General features: G+C 37.3%; 1 protein-coding gene across 9 annotated transcripts; it reads right to left on the bottom strand.

Moving 5' to 3' along the window:
- Nucleotides 1–76: 76 nt before the first annotated feature.
- LOC122823603 (receptor-type tyrosine-protein phosphatase H-like) lies at nt 77–21860 on the bottom strand. Of its 9 annotated transcripts, none has more exons than XM_044103386.1 (23): nt 21582–21860; nt 19270–19348; nt 18935–19192; nt 18501–18758; nt 18073–18330; nt 17622–17879; nt 16063–16320; nt 15530–15799; nt 15162–15431; nt 14808–15071; nt 13807–14064; nt 13468–13698; nt 12614–12883; nt 12442–12535; nt 12307–12357; nt 12129–12210; nt 11903–11993; nt 11751–11827; nt 9037–9171; nt 7953–8075; nt 6662–6822; nt 722–857; nt 77–276 (listed from the first exon to the last, which is right to left on the bottom strand). In XM_044103386.1, the coding sequence occupies exons 1-23, from the start codon at nt 21648–21650 to the stop codon at nt 148–150; spliced, it is 4080 nt and encodes a 1359-aa protein (XP_043959321.1). In that variant the 5' UTR covers nt 21651–21860; the 3' UTR covers nt 77–147. The 9 variants fall into 9 exon arrangements, with proteins under 9 accessions (XP_043959321.1, XP_043959322.1, XP_043959324.1 ...); XM_044103387.1 differs by having other exon boundaries at nt 12307–12354; XM_044103389.1 differs by having other exon boundaries at nt 12307–12354; nt 12442–12451.
- Between the last annotated feature and the right edge of the window lie 246 nt (nt 21861–22106).

Below are 22106 nucleotides of genomic sequence, written 5' to 3'. Positions count from 1 at the left end.
GCATAATAACAGAACCGGCAGATGTAAACTACAAAAGCATTTCTATACAGTATAAACACCATGTGTAAATGTGCTTCACGTTCAGTGTGTAATAACACTATCAGTTAGCTCAAGTCTTAGTGCTGGGCTGAACCCGGTTCCGTCGGGTCAGCGGAGCTGTCGCAGCGCCGTGGCGTTGACGTATATCAGGTCGTCGTTCTCGTAAACGTTCTCCTCCTGGCTGCTGGGCGGCTGCAGGCTGTCCATGATGCACTGGTGCAGGAACACGTACTGGGACTGACGAGGGACATTTAGAAAAGAGATTTTTAATAGACATGTTCGATAACGATTTTCTTTCCGAGTAAAACTCAAGCTGGCATAGGCAATACCGATTCCAAAACGAATACTTTGTGCAAAAAACATTTCACAAGTTTGATAAATCAAAAAAAAAAAAAAAAAGTTAAGTAAGTAAACTCTTCACTGCAAAAGAACCCAAACATTATTTTAAGTCTGAAGTACTTTGGGTAGCAGCACATTTAGTGTTTTTCCTTCAGTCTGTTTCACTGTAAGCTTATTTTCTCAAGTGACGGAAGTACTGGAGTTTGTTTTACTTGCAAATTTACAGAAATCTTAACATCCAAATAGCCATGCATAAATAAACACCAAAAGCAGTTTTATTAAATTTTATGGGTGTTTGACGTGGAGATAAGCCTCAGTAATAAACCTGCAGAGTTAGTTTTACCTCCGTCTGCACCATGTGAGATCGATGCTTCCTCATCTTGTAGACGAAGCTGTTGATGCCGACGGCCCGCTCCTGCTGCAGCTGCTGCAGCAGCACGTCCAGGGCAATGATGGTGCCCGTCCGGCCCACCCCGGCGCTGACAGGACAACAACAAATAGAAGCACCAACACTTTCTGGGTTAAAAATATGAACATCAACAACGGGAAATTACATGCAAATACTTCCGTATTACCATATTTTATTATACAGAAACCAATAAAAATATGTTATCTCTTCCATGTACCTTACACTAGACTATTTGTGTGATTACTTCCTCTATTGATCCTTTGCAGCTACGTCACTAAATCATTCGAGGCGCCATGATGGACGTCGGAAGTGAGGGACGGGAGTTTTGAACAGACTGAAATTGCTTTCCCAAGTTGTTTTTGCCAGTTTATTCATGGCGTCTACTTGCTCGAGTCGAGATAATTTCTCTCTGAACGTAACACACCTGGTTGGGGCTCATAGACGGCGGTTTTTTACAAAAGTTGTAAACAGCTAGCTTAGAAACCGACCTATATCTCTTCCCTCCTGACGTGTTGATCAAATTACTTTGCCTGAATTCACGCCACATGATTTATATCACTACGTCATAAACAGCGTCTGCCTTTACACCGGAGAAAACTTATAAACGTACAAAAGACCAGATGCTAACCAGTTGTTTTCATATATGCTAGGCTACATGATGGTGCGGCATTGTTTCCATGGTTACTAATAATTAGACCCGCACCTTCTCCTTAATGCCATATTTTATATCTTTCTAATCATACTTACTTATAAGCTATAACAACGTTAATCTTACCTTGTAAAAAGTGTTCGTTGCAAATTCCCGATTACACCGGGAATTGACTGGGCTGCCAGTCATTATTATTATTGACAATTGCCTAGGGTGACCATATTTTCATTTGGGAAAACCAGGACACCTTGGAGGGGGGGCATGCACTCACTTAACATAGGCCTACGTAATCCTACAATAACATGATATTTACAGTTGGTTTATTAAAACTTTTTTCTTCAAAACTGCAGAATTTTCGCATTTTCCCATTCAAATGCTCGGAAGCGAAGTGAGGCAGCAGCTATCTATAAATTCATATATATATATATATATATATATATATATATATATATATATATATATATATATATGTATATATACAAATTGGAAAAAATTTGACAACTATTTAAAGAAAGATAAATAGTTGTCAAATTTTTTCCAATTTGTATAAGTTTAGACTTCTAAAAGTCTCTTTTTGTTCCATTTTTTTTGCATTTTCTTTTTCCAAATCTCCCATTAATTATTAAATGTGGTTTTCTTATTTTCTGTTTAGAATTAGAAATAAAACTCTTCCAATGGATGAACATGAGTACTGATGTTGTTGAACGTGGGGGAAGCCGGAGCACCCGGAGTGAACCCACAGCTACACAGGGAGACGTTTCCCACCGTGCAGTCCTGGCTTTTTAATATTGAAATGTCCAATTAACAACAACTGTAGCTCTTTTTCCAAATCCCACCAATCACCCAACCCACACCTGGCCCCTCCCTCTTTTAAACCTGATAATCTGGAGACATAAAGTGTCTACGCTGTTTGGCCTTTTCTTCAGTCTTTAAACTGGCGCAGACAGGATGGAGTCACAGCCTTTTTGAATCGCCTCCACAGTGAAATCTTTGTCTTGGGTTTCTCTTCTTCTTCAGAGACTTTGTTCTGTTCCTCTGACTCTTCAGATGGTTGAGTCTCTGATTGCTGAGGTCTCTGGATTCAACCTTCATTTGCAGTAACCTCTGTCTGTGGAGGCGATGTTCTTAGTTTTTCTGTAAGAACTACAGGATCCTGATCTGTTCCATCTTCTGACACTATGACTGGTTTTATCTCTATTTCCTCTAAAGCTGTCTGTGGGATCTCTGGGGCTGTTTCTACATCAGGTTTTGGTGTCTCCGTGTTTTGGACCAAGTTTTGATCAGTCACTACTGGCTTTGAATTGTTTTCCAGTTCAGCTTTCCCTGCTGTCTTTCTCTTTTTCTTACATTTTGATTTGATCTTTGGTCTTTTCTCAACCTGATGATCACCAATTGGTTGTTTTTCAGGGACCATTTCATCTTCAGTCGCCTGCTGCAGTTTATCAATCACTTTTTCATTTTTTTGAATCTCAATAATGATAGTAGCTCTCTGATCCTTGACTATTTCCAGTATCGAAACTTCTTCTTGTTCCTTGTTTTCTACAGAAACTTTCTCTTTGTTGACTGTTTCTAATTCACAGGCAGCTTTCATCGCTGCCTTTCTCTGGTTCTTGCGTTTAGATTTTTTGGTTTCTTTTCTCTGATCTCGGTGGTCCTCACCTTGTTGTGTTGGGCAGATCGTTTCTTCTTCTGTCGCCTGATGAAGTTTACCGATGATTGTTTCATTTGAGTAAATCTCATTTTTAGCTCTCTGATCCCCAACTGGTTCTGGTACTGGAATGTCTTGATGTTCTCTGTTTGCCTCAGAAACTGTTTCGTTACTCAGAGTCTCCAATTCACAGGCAGCTTTCTTTGCTGACTCTCTCCTCTTCTTACCTGCTGATCTCTTTAATCCCTTGGTCTGCCCATCCTGATGCCCATCCTGTTTTTTTTCAGACGATTGTTCTTGTAGCAGTAAAGGGAGCTCAGTTTGTGTCGAGATTGTTTGATGATCTGGTTTTAACAGGCATCCGGATTCCAACACATCTACCTCAGTTTGCGTTGAAACCGTTTCACAAACTGGTTTCCAGTGACTTCTGGTTTCTCGCTCATCCATCTCCGTTTGAGTTGAAACCGTTTGAAGGACTGGTTTTAACTGGGAACTGATTTCTGGTTCCTCCGTCTCTGTTTGTGTTGAAGCTGATTGAAAACTGACTGGTTTCTGTTTTAGGTTTTCCTCTGAATCAGTCTGAGTTTGAACAGAAACCGTTGGCTTCCTGCGTTGTTGTCTCTCTGAGAGGACTTTGCTCAGCAGATCTTTCTGTTGTTTAAGTTTTGCACTCAGTTTTTTATTTGTATCAAACATCTCATCAAGCTGATTCATTAAATATTTCCTAAATTTGATGTGTTCCAGTTCAGTCTCCTTAAATTTAGCAGCACATGTACACCTTGGTTGAGTTGTTGTCAAGGAAGCTTCCTCATTACTTTTTTGTGCTGGCATTGAAACATTTTCCGTTTCAATATTCTCAGCAATAAAAGTTATATCTACATGAGGTTCTGATTTGGGCAGCGTTTTCCAAAACGTCTTCTTTTCGCTGCTGGGCGAAGCTGCCTGAAGACTTTTGTTTTCCAGCAGAGGTCCATTATTAATGTCAGTGTTCTCAGTGAAAAATGACAGATCTATGGTGGCATCAGGCTCGGGAAAGGATTTCCACAACAGTGGCGTCTTCTTGATGCGCTTAGCCTTTGATTGTTTCTCCCCTTTCTGATCCTGTTTCCTCTCTGGTTTGGAGATGTCGTCCTTTTCCGTCACCAGTTGTGTTACAGAAATCGTAGGTTCCTCTGTGCAAATATCCTTATTTAAAGAATTGTCCTGATCTTCTTCTTCAGGCAGAGAAGTCTCCAGCGTTTCAACATTTTCAGTGTCAGACTTAAGGGGCTGTTCCTTCTCTGTTGTCTCCTGAGGTACAGAGATCGATTCTTGTTCGATATCCAGTGAAGTTTCTTCCGTTCTAGAAATCTCAGAGGAAATCCGTTGGTCAACAGGGGCGTGTGTCTCCAACCAGACACTGAACGGGATCTTCTTCTTCTTATTTCGCCTGGTCCTTGGTTGGTCAGCTGAGGCGTGTTCCTCTGTCCAGGTTTTAGTCGGTACCAGGTTATCCACATTGGGCTCACTGTCATGTGTCGGTCTGTCCCCTTTCTGATCGACTACCTCCAGAGGTTGGGCGATCGATCCATTTTCCATCACAGATGAAGCCTCCTGCTGTTCAATATTTTCAGCAGAAGTTTTCATCTCTTGCTGCTCCAACCAGACAGCAAAAGGCACCTTCTTCCTCTTGCGCTTGGGTCGGTTGGGTATCTGCAATTCCCTTTCAATGATCTCGAATTCAGTCTCTTCCATGCTACGTTGGTTGGTCTCCATCATAAGCTTTGCTTCTTTCAGGTTCTAAGTTAAAATCAAATCTCTAGAATCTCGGTTAAGATTTCACAGTAAGTTTGATGTAAATCACCAAAGGAAATTTGCACCAAACAAAGTTGTAAATCTGTAAACTGTTAAAGAAATTCTCAAGAGAATGTATCCACTACGGCTTCTAAGGGCTGTGATGAAAGTTGATGATGTGAGGAGACTTATATAATGGCTGGTGATGTCAGAATTCTGCCTTTGGAGTCACGTTGTGATGTCACAGTGTGATGTCACAGTGTCGTTTGATATTCAGAGCGGGCTTGTCTGATGGATTTTTTTTTATTAACAGGACGGATGCGCGCGCAACCTGACTGCAGAAAGAGTCAGTGGGCTTTTAAACTGTCACTGGTTGCCATAGTTACCATTGACGCGCGGTCAGGGGGCGCAAGTGAGCCAGTACTGTGGAGTAATTATTTTTTATTTAGCTTAACCAATTATGACTATTTTTTTCTTCAAAACTGCAGAATTTTCGCATTTTCCCATTCAAATGCTCGGAAGCGAAGTGAGGCAGCAGCAGCTGAGCCTCACCTGATTAATCAACCTCTCGCTAACTGACATTCTATGAGAGCAAGCTCCTCCTGTCTGTACGTCGCCAATAAAATGGTTAAAAAACATTTCATATCTGAACTGATTTTCCATAATTTAGCTTATGTATATAATGTGCAGTGTTTTTTGTCACCAGCTGTGTGTGTAACGTGTTTCGTGGCTGAGAAGCGATCAGAGACGGCAGAGAACAGATTCGAGGTGAGGCAGGCAGTTATCTTGCCTCATGGCAGGGGGCGCTCATGATCCCAGATATTGCGACTCCACAACTGCAGAGTAAGAGACCGTAACAGCGAGCTAGCCATGGAGCTAGCCATACAGTAAGGTGCAGCGATATATTAGTCTCTTGTATGTTTCAATATCAGGTTCATGGATGACATTTTCTGTTTATCTTTCTTCATTAAAAGTTGTACCACAAAATGACTATCTTGGTTTCTATCCTTGTCTGTTTGTGCAGCCTATCGCTTAGCACACTGTGACCATTTTAAAGTGAAATCAACCAAATAGAAACGATATCAGTTTACATATGTCTGTTTTTTTTTTGACTAGCTTTAAATGAGGCATTGGTTGTTTTGACGTCCATCATGGCGGAGTTCTGGAGAGCGGTGATGTCACGTGCCAAGGGTCATTACTGAAGTTTACTGGACTCTTAAAGTAAGATAAAACTTAGCTTAGCTTACTCACTGGTGCCCATCTATATCAGCAAACAGTTAATAAAATGTGTGTGCTAAGGAAACGGCAAAAATAGCTAAATCTGGAGAAAGTCTTTTGTAAATTTGCTGTTTTTAGAAACCTCTGCTGTGAGACTCAGAATGTGTTTACTTCCTGGTTCTGTTTTCTGACAGTCAGTCAAATTAAAACTGCAACCGCTGCAGTTTTCAGGTTGATGTTATTTCTCCTTTACTTGCTCAAAAATTATATCTTTAAAAACTCAACTTTTATAACTAGAAATTGGAAAGTTGTGTCCTTTTCGTTTTCAAAAAGGTTGGATTGCACATGTGTAAAAAACTAAAAATAAGGTGCCATAACATAGTGGCATATTTACAGATATATATTTAGAAAAATAATAATTTAATCTGAAGTGTTTTCATAAGTTTAGGAGCAAAACAACATTAAATATCTGGATTTATTTAAGTCCATCAGAACCACAACCTTGAAATCTTGCTGATTGTTGCTGCAAAACATCTTTGGAGTAACGACAGACCATACTGGGTAAACTGGGTAAACTGGTGTGTACCTGCAGTGAACCACGGTTGGTGCTTTGCTCTCTTCACTCTCTATGTGTTTCCTCACAAGTCCTCTGAAACGGATCAAGACTTCTGTGCCCTGAGGTACTCCATGGTCAGGCCAAGCAGTGAAGTGGAAATGCTTCACCGTCCGTTCCTCTGCATCCTTCATCTGCATTCAGTAAGTTATATTTATGCATTTGACAGGTTATAATGGGTTAATAAAATAGCCAATAAAAATCTATATTTAATGTAAGCAGCAAAAAAAGACCAAAGAAATAGTAGAATGTGGGGTTCTGTGGAGCGGTATTGAGTAGTCAGTATCTTACCTGCAGTAAGAAGCAGTTTAAACAGTTTGCAGAAACGATAATAAAAAAACTGCATTAGTGAGGGTTTACTAATTTGAACAGTTAGTAAACCCTAATTGTTTACTAACAATTAGTAAACAAATTGTTACTAATTTGTTTACTAATTTGACATTTTCAACCCAAAAATTTTTTGAATTTAAATGGATTTTGAATTTTTAAACTGAGTTTTAAGTCAATGATTTGTTGGTGCGTCATCAATGATCTTCCTGTGTGAAACACGTACTCTTCAAACCAGCTAAAACATTGTTTTCCTAAACACCAGCAATACTTTCTCTTTTTATACGTCTACATGTTTTACACAGGAAAATCAATCATTGGTGTTTACATGGAAATATATACAAATCAAATGCAAACTGTTGACGGTTCAAAGGTTCATAAAAGAGGATATTTACATAAACAGCATTAAAATTTTGAGACTGGAGTTATTTTAATTTGCATCATTTTGGCCGCTTACTAGCCGTTAGCTTCTTCTACCTCTCAGGTTAAATTACAACCTTTTAACAGAACCTCATCTCAGCAATTTCAAAGTATCCCTTTACGTGAAAGCTGTTTTGTTCATTTTTATTCTGTATTTTTATTAAGTAATTCCTCTGTCTGGGTTGCTAAAGTTAACTATATATGTGTTTCACATGGAGGGCTATTGCTAACAGGTAATGTGCTAACACAGTCTTAATTTTAAATAGATCAAACTACTTAAATTACTATTTAAATGAAAAATTAACCATAGTATTAAAATCTGAAGTAAAGTATTTGTGTGATGTTTTTAAAACAAATCTGCTTTAGGATTTGAACAAATCCTAAACATGAGCTAACTTTGCTAACGTTAGTCTCTTCAGGAGAATCTGTTTTTCTCCAGACTGAGATCCAGCAGGTAAGACACTGACTTAGTTTTATTTATTTTTTTAGGTTTTAAAATGTAGGAGATTTTATTTACATGTTTCACTTTAAACTCCCTCAGAACCCAGTTGGACTCTCTCTCCTCAGACGTTTTGGAGACGATCAGTTCTCCATGACTACTAGGGCTCCTGTCTTCAGGCCAGTATTGTTCACATTTGGTCTGCAATAAGAAAACACACAGAAAAAAAAAGACCATTGTGCTTTTTCTGATACTGCATTGGTTTACGTCTTGCTCACATATCAGTTTAATCACCAAATATCAAGAGAACCAAAAGATTTGCACACTGTAAAACATCTGAGTTCTGTCTACTATATTTAATGTTTAAGTCAAATAAATTTAGTGAGTTTCAGACTTTGAACCTAAATGTGTGAGTTTGTGAAAGATAAACTTGTGTTAAATTTTTAAGAGTTGAATAAACAGAGATTTTAGGTTAACACTTGAAAAACTGAAAGAAGAAAAAGACAAGAGTGGGAACTATTTCCCAGAATGCTTAGCGGCGTGTTTTTGTATCCTGAGATGAAGAGCGTTACTTTGATGTGACTCTGGTGTTATTAAGGCAAATGTTTATTTTAATGCAGCTGACAGTTTGCAAAGCTTGAGGATAATGTCCTGATCACACTGAATGTTTCTGAGCTCAATTCATTCAGATGTTCAATAAAATTCATCATCAGATCAGAAATTTGGTTCATGAGATTTGAAACAAGAATTTGATTTATTCTAAAGCGAAATAAGTTAATTTAACTTGATATTGTGAGTAAAATAACAGAGAAATGTGTCTCTTTAACTGGGTGATGGCAATGTCTTTTTCTTGCATTCTGTGAAATAATTATTTGGTTTAAATTGCAGCATTAAGTTAAAACTCACAATTCAAGATTAATGAAGTTTAAAACAATGTTTAGACAACTTGTCTCTTGATGTTAAATCAACTTCATGAACTTTAATTTCTGAGTAAAAACCAAAATAATTTTCTTGTTGACTTAAATTTAATTTTCGAAGCAGCAGGTGGATTTTCATTTTCAGGTTAAACCACCTTCTAATGTTTTACAGTGCATCTTTTTCTTTCGTTTCAGGTTTAAACTTCCCTAAAATCTGTCCGTAGAACATTTTTCAGAAAACATACCCGCCCTGCTTCAACGCAGTTGGTAACCATGACGATTCGCTTCACTTTTTGCTCCCACACCATCCTCCAGAAATCACCGACCGTGTTGGGCAGAGGACCCTGACAGGCGATGTACTCTCTGCTGCTGCTGTAGCCCTGAAGAAGAAGATCTTTATTAAGCTTCTCTGTAAACCCATCAAGCTTATCAAACTTCTGCTTTCTGATTTAAGCACATGGATCTTCAATTTTATGTCAACATCCTTAGTAACTATTTACCATAAGCACGGCATAACACCTAAATAAGATTTATTAATGATTAATGAGTAATCTGGTCCTGATTCGAACAAAGAACACAATGATTCAGAGAACTAAAGCTTATAAATAGAGAAGTTCTTAGGAGAGCAAAGGTCAAACCACACTTGTAGATGCAACAAAAGGCCCAGGAAAGACTTTTTAAAAAATGCTATAAACAAATAAAATAAAAGACTTATTTGTGCACAAGAGGCATAATAATATTTTAGCTTTCAGGTGATTGAATTATTTTATGAACAGATCTGCAGTGAGAGCTTGAGAACGGTGCTACCGCGATGAGGAAGGCGACTGCTGAGACGCCGTAAAAAGAATAAAAGGAAGTTACCAGAAAAGCTCTATGATTAACAGTTTACCACAGTTCAAAGTCTAATATATAACCTCATACAAACTGTAACTGCTGCCTTAGTTTGGACTTTGGAGTTAATAAGTTTTTGTCTGCAAATGGAATCGAGATTATTTTGTTAAACTGTTTAAAGCTTACAATGGAAAGATTATCTCTTATGATTTGATTCCTCTGTTATCTTGTTCTGTTTATTCCATCAACTTCCTCCTTTTAGATTTCTCTACAGCTTTATGACTTATTATCACGTATCTCTTGGTTTGGTGAAGTTTTTCTCTTCAGTCCTTTGAAGCAACTTTGTTATTCAATGCTAAGTATCAAATTTAACACTAACAGCAACCATAGATTAAATAACTTTCTTTGTTCCCTTATGTAAATATGTGCAGTCTAGCAGGTGACTCTCTGTCTTGCTCTGCAGACTTTGTACAGTTTATTACAAAATGGTCAGAATGCAGGACAACATAAAATAGGAATAAAATATTACAAAAGTTACCGAAACCCAGCTAATAAATGCTTCAGCTTTATGAAAGCAAATTTTAAAACAAGAACTGAAGCAAAACGATTCATGGTTCAGTTATCAAAGTGCAAAGCTGCTTCCTCTTACGAAACGCATAATAAGATGAATAGAGTTATTTTTGCACATCTATGTATTCTCTCTCTGCTGTTAGTTCTTCTACTTTGAAGGGATTTTTGTGCATTTTATAAAATGGATTTATGTTTTGCCTTCCTGATGCAGTGCTAACTCTTCACCTTTTCCACATTTTGTCACATTGCAACTATTAAACTGAATGTTTTTTGTTCATATTTAAAATGATGGACCAATGCAAAGAAGAACATAATTCTGAAGTGGGAGGAAAAGGGCACCAAATTTTTAACATTTGTTTAAAAAAAAAAACAGATGAGAAGCATTTTATGATCTGTACTCAGTCCCTTTTACCACGATGCCTCTAAATAAAACCCAGCTCAACCACATGCCATCAGATGAAGCCCATGTGAGAAAGAGCGGTTCTGTTTCCGGCCTTACAGCAGAACATCAGTGAACAAACTGGATCATGAAGACAAACACAGCCGACAGGGCTACACATAACTCTGACAGATTTAGATTAAATGGTAAAATAACTGTTTTTATTTGCATTTATTTAAAAATGGGATGTAAAAAATTATTTATATCATCCTACGGATGAACTAATCTTGTAACATTTCATCAAATCACGAGAAACATGTTAGATCTAACCTTCTGAAAATAAAAAACATGCATTTTTTTCCCTGATTTGACAGAAAACACTTTATTCAGCCAATATTTTTAATGGTTTACTGGAGTTACTGTAGCTGCCTACATTCAGATACAATTACACCGAGGTTTCTGACCTTCGCTGTAATCATTAACATCACTGACTCTAGATGAATTTTGATCTCTAACTCGGCCGGTCACAATAACACATTTTGCTGGGCGATAAATTGTTCCTGAGGTTATTGCGATAAACGATAATATTGCTGTTTTGAGACCATTTTAACTGATGTAAAGATAGTGACAAAATGATAATGCAAGAGCACATTCTGAAAGATCAGTAAACTTCAAATTCAAATGAACTTTTAATTTTAAATATCCAAAATAAATAAACAAAACAACAAATAAAATTAATTTTAAAGTTTTTGTCCTTCATAAAAAGGTTTAGTTGAGACCAAAACTCCAAACTGAAAACTTTATCATCCAGTTTTTGGTAGAAAGAGAAAAAAAAAAAAAGAAAGTTAAATCATACCAATAGAAATTATTGAATTTGTTTTATTTTATAATGCGATTAATTGATTTATTGATTATTGTGACAGGCCTTTCTATAACCTTCACATCTGTCTTTTCTGAATTATGTTGGACATTCTGACTCGTCCTCTAATGATGACACACAAATAAAAAGTTTTTGTCATCAGCATGTAGTAAGAGAAGTTGTTGCGCTCCATATAAAGATGCCAAATAAAAGTGTCCCAAGAATGGAGCCCTGAGGAACCCCACATGTGATTCCTATGAGCTGAGATTACAAAGCATAGTTCAGTTACTATGGCAACATGGTTACAGAGTCATACTTACTGGTAAGTAATTAGCATTTATGTAGTCCAAGGTGTTGTTTGGAGTTGATGCATTTAGTTTCACTCGACTCCAGTCATCTGGCAGGAGAATGAAAACATTTTTAAAAATGATAAAATGCCACAGAAACACCAACAGGAACACGACGGACTCACAGGGAAGGATGTTGGTGAAGCGGTTCTTCCTTCTGTTTTCTGGCAGAGTCGCAGCTTTTTGGGTTTGGTTTGTTCCAGCATCAGCGAGGGACTGAGTGGAAGCAGAAAACAACACACCATGAAATGAACAAAGGGCCAAACGATCAACTGTAGCTTCACAGAACAACAGAAACTTTATCTGGAAACGTAACGGAGAAGAGGGGAAGTGTTAAAGATCTGGACGAACCTCGTATTCCTGACTGAAACCTCGGTTTTCATCCAAACTCAGCTGGTGGTAGTGGTCTGGGAATTTGGCTACAGGGATGATTCTGAAACAAAAACAGTAGAAATGTTTGATAAATGATCATTTTAGGCTGTGATTTCCATTGAGGGTTAAGTTCGCAGATAGTGAAGCTCACACTCACTTCCCCTTTGAATCTGACTTTTTGGATCCAGGGAGGAAAGACGTTTTTCTGCTTCGGGAAGAGAAACCAAACATTACTTGATTTAATTATTAACTTTATAGGGGTAATTAGTGGTACGACAGAGGAAGCACTGACCGGATAAAATCTGGCTTTTTAAGGAAAAGAAACACAATGACACAGATGAGAACAGCAAAAAGCAGAACCCCGAACACAGATCCTCCAATGACTCCTGGAAGGATTCATTTAATAGATTAGAGAAATTATTACTTAATAAATCCAAACAGAAAATATGTGTAGTTTTGCTCACCTCTGTTATCAGTGGAACAGAAAAAAATGGATGGTTCAGATGTTAAAGGATCAGATTTTGTTTCCAGCTTTGAAATCACAGAGACTTTATAAGTTTTGGCCGGTTGAAGTCCGTCCACAGTGAGACGATTCTCGTTTGGTGTTAAAGTGAAATTTTTTCTGTTTATGTTGAGTTCAGCTGTCGTCCACACACCATCCGGTTTGTCCCATTTAATCAGAGCGCTGTAGCCAGAACCCCAGTAGCTGCAGAGAGGAGCTAAAGAAGGAGGAACTGGGAGGGAAGAACCAGAAAATCATCAGAAAGAATAAATAATACAAACAGATGCAAGTACTGGTTTATATCAGCTTTATATCATAAACCTCTCATAATAGTGTTCCTATCTAGTACTAAACTAAACTACTGCATTTTTTAACTAAATATTTTCATGCATGAATGTATTTCTATGCTCCTTTAATTTACTTAAACAAACCATAAAACAATAATAACACCGTTAAGTTGGAGTCCAGTTTATTCTTTCAACACAGTTAAATAAATTGATTATTTTCAAGGATATAATTTGGAGGCAAAAGTTAGATGTGTAAATAATGTATAATGTCAAACATATTTAGACGAGACAATTGGGGGAAAATTTAAAAACTTTTTCTTCTTACTGCTCCATTTTGAACTGAATATGGAAGTTTTATTTTTGTTTTTATGTTTAATTACTATTATATGTATATTGTTTTGGTTGTCATAATTTTTTTATCTGACATTTTACTCGTTCGAATTAAAGCTATCATTTCAAATATACTCAGTCTAAGTTTAATATAACTTCTTTTATAGATATAAAGTTATAATGAGTGGTTTGTACTTACTGATGGGTATTTTGATGCTACACTGTAGATAAGGTTCAGTCGATGTTTCATACTGTAGAGAAATGTTATAGGTTGCTCCAGGATGGAGGTTGGAAAATGTCACGTTTTTCCCTTCAGGACTTTCGACAGTTTCAGATCCATTAGAGGCCGTGGCCCTGGAGAACAATCCTTCAACTGTTCCCTGGATCGATGAGTTGGTGACGCTCCAGGATACAGCAATGCAGTTGATCTCTGAAACATAAAAACAAACAATTATTTTAGCTTCTTTATTATCCTTAATTTAACACAACAATGCAGAAAAAGGTTTTATCTTCCTTCTGCCTGGCCCTGTGTACCTACGTGTCACTGTGTCACCAACGAAAGCAGCACTGTTCAGTCCAGAGAACACTGTGATCACTCTGAACTGATACATCGTCCCAGGCTTGAGGTTGGAGATTAAATATGACACAACATTTCTCGTCTCCTGCTGGGTTATAGATGCGTTTGTGTCGTTAATACTCAGGTTGTATTTCCAGGCTTGATCTGGATTCTCCCACTGTAAAGTTACTCTGTCCACTAAACGCTCCGAAACACGAACCGACTTCACACTCAGAGGAACTGAGGAAACAAAACAGACAATCATGACCTGTTGTCACTTTAAAATAAATGATTTATAACCTCTTTGGATGAAAATCTTTTTATGTCCAACTAATCAACTCACAACTAATTTGATAATAAATTTTAAATCTGAGAAAATAATCATAATCTGCAACCCAATGACAATTTACTGAAACTGAATCTTTATTTGTGGTTTATCTTTTATCCAGATGTCACCAGGGAACTTTAGAAGAGTAAAAAGTACAAAAATCTGTTTCTGTTTATAAAACCTTCTTCTATATTCCTTTTTTAATTAGGTTAATTACTCTCTTGGCTAATATTTTGAAATAAAATATGTCACAAAAAGCTTCAAATGACTAACAAAAATATATTGAAATTTGATTTCTAAACAAAACAACAGACATATCTAAAATATCTTTTAAAATGCAGCTTTGGAAATTGAGACACCTTTGCTCGATGCTGTCTGATGTTTTATTGGGTGGCGTTTGCAAAGCAGCCAATCACAGAACCCTATTTCTATTCGTTAGCACTGATTGTTGCTAATGACAACAACTGTAGGCAGTTCTGTTGTTTAATTGGTAGTGGAGGATTTCAGTTATTTCCACACATTTGTTGTTCCTAACAACTGAGAATTCAAGAGTTAAAGACAACTAAAATATTAAAAGATAAAACCTTAGAATGATCAATTGTGCTGGTTGGTTGTCAGTACAGTTTAAATCCAAAGTTACAACATCATCACCAACCTGTAGCAGCAGAAAATGAGAATCCAGAGCTGTTGACTCCATTGGCCTCAGTGAAGAGAATTAAATTATATTTTGTCCCAGCAGTCAGATCAGAAACCACATGTTGTACAACTAAATCTGTATTATTGATCTCCTTAGTGACTGAAACACCATTTCCTTCATATTTCAGTTTATATGTTGAGGTGCCGTTAACTTTGTTCCACTGCAGAGTTATACTGTTAACACTCTGAGTCTGCACTCTTACACTTTCTACATTTTGAGGAGCTGAAAAACAAAGGCAGAGCTCATTGTTGCAGGTGGTTGTTTCTTTAAATAAATCCAGAAATTTCTCGTAAATGATAACAAATCACCAACCTGTAGCAGCAGAAAATAATAATCCAGAGCTGTTGACTCCATTCAACACAGTGAAGAGAATGAAATTATATTCTGTCCCAGCAGTCAGATTAGAGACAACATGTTGTACAAATGTGTGTCCAGCAGTATCATTGATCTCCATAATGACTGAAACACCATTTCCTTCATATTCCAGTTTATATGTTGAGATGCCGTTAACTTTTTCCCACTGCAGAGTTATACTGCTGGTGTTCTGAGTCTCCACTGTTACATTATTGACATTTTCTGGAGCTAAAAACAAAGATGGAGTTTACTGTTGCAGTCAATTATCATGTAGTAAATTCAGCTGTTTCAAAATTTGTTGATGTTAATAGTTAAAAATCACCAACCTGTAGCAGCAGAGAAATTAAATCCAGAGCTGCTGAGTTCATTCAACACAGTGAAGAGAGTGAAACTATATTCTGTCCCAGCAGTCAGATCAGAGACAACATGTTGTACAAATGTTTCTCCAGCAGTATCATTGATGTCCTTAATGACAGAAACACCATTTCCTTCATATTTCAGTTTATATGTTGAGGCATCGTTAACTTTTTCCCACTGCAGAGTTAAACTGCTGGTGTTCTGAGTCACCACTGTTATATTATCGACATTTTCAGGATCTGAAAGCAGAGAGGAAACAGAAACATCTGATGAGAAGCTGAAGGTAATTTACAACAGAAAGTCATTTCAATATCAAAGACCAAAGTGAACATTAAAACAACAAATAAAAATCAAATGTTCACGGTCTTGATGTTGTTGACCATGGATAGTTTCCACTTTTATTGTGGAATAAATTTTACTTATTATGCAGTTAACTGATATTTCCAGATGGCTACTAATCTCAATCCACGTTTTCTCACATTAATATTTACTGTTTACCAACCTGTAGCTTCAGTAAATAATAATCCAGAGCTGTTGACTCCATTCAACACAGTGAAGAGAATGAAACTATATTCTGTCCCAGCAGTCAGATCAGAGACAACATGTTCTATAAATGTTTCTCCAGCAGTATCATTGATGTCCTTAATGCCAGAATCATATTGCAGTTTATATGTTGAGGCATTGTTAACTTTTTCCCACTTCAGAGTTAAACTGCTGGTGTTTCTTGCCACCACTTCCACTTTCTCTACATTTTCAGGAGCTGAAAAGCCAAGAGGAAACAGAAACATCTGAATTAATTGATTAATTTAAGGTTATTTATAATGTCTGCAGGATTAGATTTAAAGTGATTTTGTTTTATTTTACCAATTTGTTTTTTTCTGAGTTGAAGCAAAATTGATATTTTAAAATGACATGAATTCATGAGGGTGATGGAAAGGAGGCCTTCCATCCTCAAAGACATGGAGATCATTAAATAAATTGGTGAAATATAACAGAAATCATTCAGTGCTATTACACTGATACAGTTTGCTGAATTGATTATTGATTTTTTTCAATCAAATGCAAAGAAAATGTTTTTTAATTTAGTAATCTACATGCTTTTGATATATTTCTATGATCTGATTGGCTGCCTGCCTCATTTCTAAAGTTGTTGGTTGAATGAAAAACTTTTTTTTTTTCCCCCCCACCAGGGGGTCCTTTTTGTGGGCTCTAGTGTCTCTTTTTTCATAGTAGGCTGACAGGAAAGGGGGGAAGACATGCTGCAAATGTCGTCGGGTCCGGGAATCGATACCGCGACGGCCGCGTCGAGGACTCAGGGCCTCCAGGCGTGGAGCGCGCTAACCTCTACGCCACCGGAGCGCGCTAACCTCTACGCCACCGGAGCGCGCTAACCTCTACGCCACCGGAGCGCGCTAACCTCTACGCCACCGGAGCGCGCTAACCTCTACGCCACCGGAGCGCGCTAACCTCTACGCCACCGGAGCGCGCTAACCTCTACGCCACCGGAGCGCGCTAACCTCTACGCCACCGGAGCGCGCTAACCTCTACGCCACCGGAGCGCGCTAACCTCTACGCCAGTGTTTCCCAACCCTGGTCCTCAAGGCACACTGTCCTACATGTTTTAGAAGTTTCCCTACTTTAATGTACCTGATTCAACTGATTGCAGTTCAACAAACGCCTGTTAATCAGTCATCAATTGAAATCAGCTGCACTGAAGCAAGGAAATACCTAAAACATGCAGGGCAGTGTGCCTTGAGGACCAGGGTTGGGAAACACTGCTCTATGCCACCGTAGCACGCCCCAAATGAAAAACTTTTTAAATCTAAATCTACCAGAATAATTACGTCTAAACTTTGTAACCGACCGCTTCGTCATAATTTAGAGTGAAAACAAAAACAGTTTCATGCTATAGTCATATATGTTTCGATGGCGTCTGATTCCTGAGACTTGATGTCAATTATCTTTAACTTCTGAGGAAGTTAGTAACTGGTGTTGTTGTGACTCAATAATTTCTGAAATCTCATCCAACTTTTCTCTCATTTACTATCAGAAATCACCAACCTGTAGCAGCAGAGAATAATAATCCAGAGCTGCTGAGTTCATTCAACACAGTGAAGAGAATGAAACTATAATTTCTCCCAGCAGTCAGATTAGAGACAACATATTCTATAAATGGTTTTTCAGAAGTATCATTGATGTTCTTAATGCCAGAATCATATTCCAGTTTATATGTTGAGATGTCGTTAACTTTTTCCCACTTCAGAGTTATACTGTTAACACTCTGAGTCTCCACTGATACACTGACTACATTGTCAGGAGCTGAAAAACAAAGAGGAGACAAAAAGATATTAGAAATGTCAATTAGACAGACTGCACAGCAAAATGATGCAATTCAGGCAAAAACATATGAATTATTTAATTTATATCAATTTTGTGGACAGAAAGGAGTTGATGCTCCAGATGCACTGACTGTTATCAACTTGGAATGAGAGAAAATTCACAAATCACCAACCTGTAGCAGCAGAGAAATCAAATCCAGAGCTGTTGAGTCCATTCAACACAGTGAAGAGAATGAAATTATATTTTCTCCCAGCAGTCAGATCAGGAACCACATATTTTACAGATGTTTCTCCAGCAGTACCATTGATGTCCTTAAAGCCAGAATCATATTTCAGTTTATATGTTAAGATGTCGTTAACTTTGTTCCACTTCAGAGTTATACTGTTAACACTCTGGGTCTCCACTGATACACTGGCTACATTGTTAGGAGCTGAAAAACAAAGAGGAGACACTTGACAAAAGTTAAGAAGACAGATATGCAAAGATATTGAATTGAAAAAAAATATTATTTAATCTAGTTTGTGTACCAAAAGGACATGATGCTCCTGTTACACTGATTGTGATCAACTTGGAATGAGAGAAAATTCACAAATCACCAACCTGTAGCAGCATAGAAATTAAATCCAGAGCTGCTGACTCCATTCAACACAGTGAAGAGAGTGAAATTATATTTTGTCCCAGCAGTCAGATTAGAAACCACATGTTGTACAAATGTTTCTCCAGCAGTACCACTGATGTTCTTAATGCCAGAATCATATTCCAGTTTATATGTTGAGATGTTGTTAACTTTTTCCCACTTCAGAGTTATACTGCTGCTGTTCTGGGTCACCACTGATACATTGGCTACATTGTCAGGAGCTGAAAAACAGAAAGGAAACAGAGACATCTGATGAAAAGCAAAAAAAAAAAATATTTATTCTTGGACAAAGAATAGAAATGATCTAATCTGATTTAATTACATAGTAAATGGAGGTGATGCTCCAGATAATCTGAGTGATTTTCTTGTAATGAGACAAAACTCAGAAATCACCAACCTGTAGCAGCAGAGAATGAGAATCCAGAACTCTTGACTCCATTGGCCTCAGTGAAAAGAATGAAATTATATTCTGTCCCAGCAGTCAGATTAGAAACCACATGTTGTACAAATGTTTCTCCAGAAGTATCACTGATGTTCTTAATGCCAGAATCATATTGCAGTTTATATGTTGAGATGCCATCAACTTTGTTCCACTTCAGAGTTATACTGCTGCTGTTCTGGGTCACCACTGATACATTTATTACCTTTCCAGGAGCTGAAAACAGGAGACACTTGAGAAAACCTAAGAGAAATTTATAAAAGATAAACAATAATAATACTTTCCATACTAACCAGGTTTTGTTGGTTTTCCTGCTGTTGTAGGTTCAGATGTTCTCATTGGTCCTAATGTAGAGGAGTTCACTGTTACAGTCTGAAAACATGAAGGTAAATAAATAAAAAACACATTAAAGCTCCTGACTTCCTGACTTCCTGTTATCTGCATGTTTGTTAAACTTCAGTGTTTCTGAACATCAAACCAATTTAAATATTAACCTAAGTAAACACAAGTGCAGTTTGTAAATGAAGATTTTTATTATTGAGGGAGAAAATAAATCTAAACCTTTATGGTTCTGTGTGAAATACTGATTGTCCTCTGACCATTAGTAGCAACAGCTGCAGTCAGTTGTTTGTGATAACCTGCAAAATGATTGTAATTCAACCCTATTGGACGTTTTTCCAGCATAAATGTAATTTTTAAGGTCCTGCTACTGCATCTTAATAGGTGTCATGTCAGTACTTTGACTAGGCCACTCTAAAGGTCTTATTTTGTTTGTCTTCAGCCTTTCAGAGGTGGACCTGCTGGTGTGTTTTGGGTCATTGTCGTGCTGCAGAAGGTTTCAGCTGCAGACGTTTTCCTCCAGGATGTTTTGGTGTGGAGATGAATTCATGGCTCCACTGATCACAGCCAGACTTCAAGTCCTGAAGCAGCCAAACAGCCCCAGAGCGTCACACCACCACCAGGTTTTACCACCAGTCTGATGACACGGTGTCACTTTTACACCAGATGTAATGAGACTCACTCCTTCTGAAGAGTCCAGCTTTTGTCCCGTCAGTAAACAGAACATTTTCCTAACTTGAAAATTAAATTTAAGTCAACGAGAAAATTATTTTGGTTTTAACTCAGAAATTAAAGTTCATGAAGTTGATTTAACAACAACAGACAATTTGTCTAAACATTGTTTTTTAAGTTTATTAATCTTGAATTGTGAGTTTTAACTTAATGCTGCAATTTAAACCAAATAATTATTTCACAAAATGCAAGAAAAAAACACTGTCCTCACCCAGTTAAAGAGACACATTTCTCTGTTATTTTAGTCACAATATCAAGTTAAAATAACTTATTTTACTGTAGAATAATTTAAATTCTTGTTTCAAATCACATGAACCAAATTTCTGATCTGATGATGAATTTTATTGAACATCTGAATGAATTGAGCTCAGAAACATTCAGTGTGATCAGGACATTATCCTCAAGCTTTGCAAACTGTCAGCTGCATTAAAATAAACATTTGCCTTAATAACACCAGAGTCACATCAAAGTAACGCTCTTCATCTCAGGATACAAAAACACGCCGCTAAGCATTCTGGGAAATAGTTCCCACTCCTGTCTGTTTCTTCTTTCAGTTTTTTAAATGTTAACCTAAAATCTCTGTTTATTCAACTCTTAATAAAAAGTTAACAACAAGTTACTGCTGTAAGTTTATCTTTAACAAACTCAAACATTTAGGTTTAAAATCTAAAACTCACTAAATTTATTTTACATAAAGAGTAAAAGATAGTTGACACAACTGAATGCGTCTGAAATGTTTTACAGTGTGGAGTTCCCTTTACATTGTGGAAATATTCTTATTTTCACTTTTGAAACATCCTTTAATCATATTTCTTATTAAACTGATGTTCCTGCAGTAATATGTTTTTCTAATATTTTAATCTTTGACGTGTTTTCGTTGGCTGGGAATAAAAAAAATCATCTTATTTATGAGAAATGAAGCCTTGAAAACATCAGTCTTTGAGAATTAAGTTACTGAAATAAACTTTTTATTATCTAACAACTTACTGAATGTGTTTGTAGCTGTGAGCTTTATTTTATTTGTTGACTTAATTTCAACAAAAGTTGCACCGGCCGCTGATTATGATCATTTCTTCCGCGGTAACAATGGTTCCTCCCATTTCTCCCAGTCTTTAATACTGTGTTGGAAACTTCTTTACTTGATTTTAGTAGCTACAACAATCTCTTTAGACGTTTTCTTTGCTTGATTCCTGTCTTTATTTCCCGTCTTCAACAGACTAACATCTTCTCTGGATCTCTTTAGACAAAGTTGTTTAAGAAATGAGAAGCTGTTATTCAACTCCAACTGCATCTTCAACATCTTAATAGATAGTCATCCATGTATTTATTATCTAATTTGCTTCTTAAATTCAACCAGTGACTGTTTTTTCTTTTTTCTTAGGACAGGTAAAATAAACTTTTGCTTCTTGAGCTGAAGTACAGCGATGACTATCATGAGCCCCTCTGTGGTTAACACTGTTTCCTTTTGTTGAGGTTCAGCGTTTTTTGCTCAGTAAATCTGATCCAGTAAATGTAAAGATGATGCAGAACTTACCAAAAGCAGACTGAAGCAGCAGCAGAGTAACAGGAGCTCTGATGTGGATTTGAATGATAAAAGCTCCATCTTTGTCACTGATTATTCCCCTAAAGTCATGTGGAGATGCAGAGGCTCTTCTCCGCTGTCAGATAAACCTCAGCTCTTCCAGTATGGCCACCTCATGTGTTGACTGAAACAGCTAATTTCCCCCCAGCTTGCTGCTGATTCAGTGCCGTAATAAATCCAGTGTTGACTTTTAATTCCTAACCAGGTCCTCCTTTTGTAACCTCTGGTCCCTTCTCTTACTCACAAGTGACACAGTAAATAACTGCTTCTCCTTTTTAGACTTGTGTTGCTCGGGGACCTTTGCCCCGCCTGGCACTTCCTTATTAACGGTTATAGTTTGCTGCTTTCAAGGGGACATTGATAAAGCAGATTTGCCTGCTTTGCAAGTTTATTAACGTTGATTGCTTTATATCAGCTGTAACTGTTCGCTTCAGGGTTATGACCGGCTGAATCCTTAAATCATCAGTAAGTAAAGGT

This window comes from Gambusia affinis, linkage group LG20, assembly GCF_019740435.1.
Source record: "Gambusia affinis linkage group LG20, SWU_Gaff_1.0, whole genome shotgun sequence".
NCBI lineage: Eukaryota > Metazoa > Chordata > Actinopteri > Cyprinodontiformes > Poeciliidae > Gambusia > Gambusia affinis.
Note: the sequence above shows the minus strand (reverse complement) of the source record. Positions and strands in the feature narration are given on the sequence as shown.